The following is a 2,797-nucleotide window of genomic DNA, read 5'->3' on the forward strand; positions in this document are numbered from 1 at the left end:
GTACCGGGAATGCTCAGCCACGTTCCTTTTCTCCCGTCAACCCCGCCACCTGACCGTGAGCCCAGCGCCGCTGGATGCTCGTGCTTCCATTCTGCCGGAGACCCAAGGAAGGATGCGCTCGGGGCGCCGAGGACGGGTGTCTCCCTCCACGTGGATGGAGACTTGTCATCCTGCCGGTTCATCATCTCCTCCTGGAACATCCCAGCCACCCCGACCGCATCCAAGCACTAACCCCGGCCTATGGCCCGGCAGCTACCCCCCACCTGCCCACAAACCAGGCAGAGCCCTCTTCATCTTCCTCCAGAAGAGGCCAGACAGGATGTTTGCAAAGAAACACCCAGGGAAGCACTCACAAGCCCCCCTCCTGAGCCCTGGCCCCCCACCTGCTCTTCACCTGGGAGATCAGCTCGCTGCGCTGGGAGGCGTTGATCTCAGTGGAGACAATCCTAGACAGTGTCTGAAAGAGGCGGAAGCTGTCCCTGGGGGAGGGCAAGAAGGAAGGAGAAAGGTGGGAGTGGGTGGGAGCGTCCAGGGGACAGCCCACTTGGTCATAGCCAGGTCCTGGGACCCGGACTGCCTGGGTGGGTGGTGCTGAAACTGGGCAGCTCTGAACACAGCAGGACAGCGTGGGCTTGGGAGCTGAGCTCTCAGGCGGGCACCGCGGGGACCCCCACTCCTAGTTGACGAGTGGCTGGTGTTGACAGGGGAGCTGTCCCCTGGACAGAGCGGGCTGCCGACCAGCGCACCCTGGACGTGCTCTCATCTGGCTCGACTCCGAGCCTGACCGCGGCCGGCACCAGTGGTGACGCCCAACAGCTGACCTCAACCTGGCGAGACCTGGCGCCCCAGCCCACCCCCCCTGCCCGGGTCCCGCTGCCTCCAGGCTCCCTGCAGGGCAATGCCCAGCCTCCCGCGGGGCCCCTGGTCCCCCCAGCGTCCCCTGGAGAGAAGCCTGCCCACCTGGAAACTTCCCCCCATGTCTTCCTCTGACAGCCAATCATGTGCCTTTCGAGAGTGGAGAGGATGGCGTGGGCTGAGGAGAAGTTGCGGAGGGTTCGGCACTCCTGGGGAGGGAGAAAGAATGGGCCGTGAGGGGTGGTCTGAGCGTGCCCTGCTCCTGCGCCAGCCCTCTCGGCTGACCTCCCCCTCTGGATGAGAGACCCCCACGCAGCCCCTGAGGGCGAGCCGGGGCCCCAGAGCGGGACCCCCAAGCTCCACCTGAGGAAGAACCTGGGGGGACGTGGGGAAGAAGGAGGGCTGTGCTCCAGGCAGGGCAGGGCCCAGAGGCCGAGAGCCCACCAGAGTGCAGGGGCTCCAGGAGTCCAGAGAGGGCCCCGGCACGCACCCTGGCCACCTCGATCCAGTGCTCCACCACCCTGGCCTTGTCTGCGGCCTTCATGCTGGGGTCCCCGAGGCAGGTGGCCATGACGCAGTTGGCCACGCGGTTGAACTGGCTGATGACGGCGCGCACGGTGGGCGCCACGTGCTCCTTGCCCTTCTGGTGGCGCTGGGACCAGATGGAGCCCAGGCAGTGGTGGGGCACCACCTTCTTGAACAGCTCCTGGGGAGGAGGGCAAGTCAGCCGGCCATGCCCGCCCCCAGCTCAGATCCCGCGGGCCCTCAGGACCCTGGTCGGGGTCATCGTCACAGCAGTGCGTGTGGCAGGGACGGCTAGTGTCCTGGGTCTCCTCTCCAGAGGCCCAAGTGCAGGCTTGGGCTCAAGAAACTCGCCCAGGCAACAAGGCTGGCAGTGGACCAGGGTTTGGACCCAGATCCCAGGATTCGGGATCAGGGTGGGGAAGGCTGGGGGGCAGGTCCTGGGAGGAAGGTCCCCCCAGCTCCCCCCTGCTGAGCCCAGCTGCTCACCGCATCCATGAGCGACAGCTGCTCTGCCACCAGCTCGGGAGGGAAAGCCAGGAGCTCAGGCTTCTGCTCACGCAGACTGTCCCCACAGGGCCCGGGCCAGGGGCAGGAAGGCTGTGGGGGGGCAGCCTGCCCTGCTGCTGAGCTGAGCTCTGGCCGTAGCTCAGGTGCTGCCGCTAGACCTTCCTCCCCCTCGAGAGCCGCTGCTCCTGAAGGGGCCTGAACCGGCTGGAGCTGCAGAGTGGGCACTGGAGCGACCTGTGCAGGTGGCATTGGAGGTGGCGGTGGGACCGCCTCCCCCTCGCCAACTGCTGGTGCGGATGGGGCTGCCCCTGCAGATGGGGCCGGCTCTGCTTCCGTAGGGGGCACTGTCGCTCCCTCCACAGGTGGCAGTGCAGGTGGCCCCGAGGCCTCCTCCAGCTCGCAAGCCGGCGCTTCTGCTGCTGGAGGAGCAGGCTCTCCCTCGAGAGCGGGCAGTGCCCATCCGTGGAGCGGCGGCGAGGTAGGTGGAGCTGGACTTGCCCCCGGCTCTGCAGCTCCTGCTCCTGATGCTGCTGCAGCTGCCTGCGGCTCCTCAGCAGGTGCTCCGGCTGAGCAGGTCGGATGGTCGCGCTCCAGGGAGGGCACGGGCCCCATCTCTGCGGGGGGCAGCTGTGGTGGTGCTGGAGCCACCTGCAGCTCAGGAGCTGGTGCCACGGCGTGGAAGGCGTCAGGCTCTATTTGCACGGCAGGCGCTGGCGCCACCTCGCCAGCTGGCAGTCCGGGTGGTGATGGAGCCGACTCTGGCGCTGCACCTGTGTCGGACGCAGGGGGTGGAACTGGCACTGGCGGTCGCACTGGAGGCATCGGTGGCTCTGGAGCTGACAAAGGAGCTGGACAAGAGGCAGTTTCCCCACCGTGAATGGCTCTGAATGTCATTCCAAAACAGAGAAGA

General features: G+C 67.0%; 1 protein-coding gene across 1 annotated transcript; it reads right to left on the bottom strand.

Annotated features, from left to right (window-relative positions):
• Window positions 1-292: 292 nt before the first annotated feature.
• LOC131275821 (ral guanine nucleotide dissociation stimulator-like) lies at window positions 293-1,934 on the bottom strand. The gene is made up of 4 exons (XM_058287358.2): window positions 1,867-1,934; window positions 1,346-1,561; window positions 961-1,064; window positions 293-479 (listed from the first exon to the last, which is right to left on the bottom strand). The coding sequence occupies exons 1-4, from the start codon at window positions 1,873-1,875 to the stop codon at window positions 350-352; spliced, it is 459 nt and encodes a 152-aa protein (XP_058143341.2). The 5' UTR covers window positions 1,876-1,934; the 3' UTR covers window positions 293-349.
• Between the last annotated feature and the right edge of the window lie 863 nt (window positions 1,935-2,797).

Source organism: Dasypus novemcinctus, chromosome 24 (assembly GCF_030445035.2).
Source record: "Dasypus novemcinctus isolate mDasNov1 chromosome 24, mDasNov1.1.hap2, whole genome shotgun sequence".
NCBI lineage: Eukaryota > Metazoa > Chordata > Mammalia > Cingulata > Dasypodidae > Dasypus > Dasypus novemcinctus.

Bases quoted from the DNA above. Each gene is read 5' to 3' on its own strand.
- LOC131275821 (XM_058287358.2), bottom strand. The intron at 1,065-1,345 runs GTGCGTGCCGGG...CTCCCTCCCCAG, and splicing joins ACTGGATCGAGGTGGCCAGG to GAGTGCCGAACCCTCCGCAA. The intron at 480-960 runs GTGGGCAGGCTT...GCCCTCCCCCAG, and splicing joins ACATGGGGGGAAGTTTCCAG to GGACAGCTTCCGCCTCTTTC.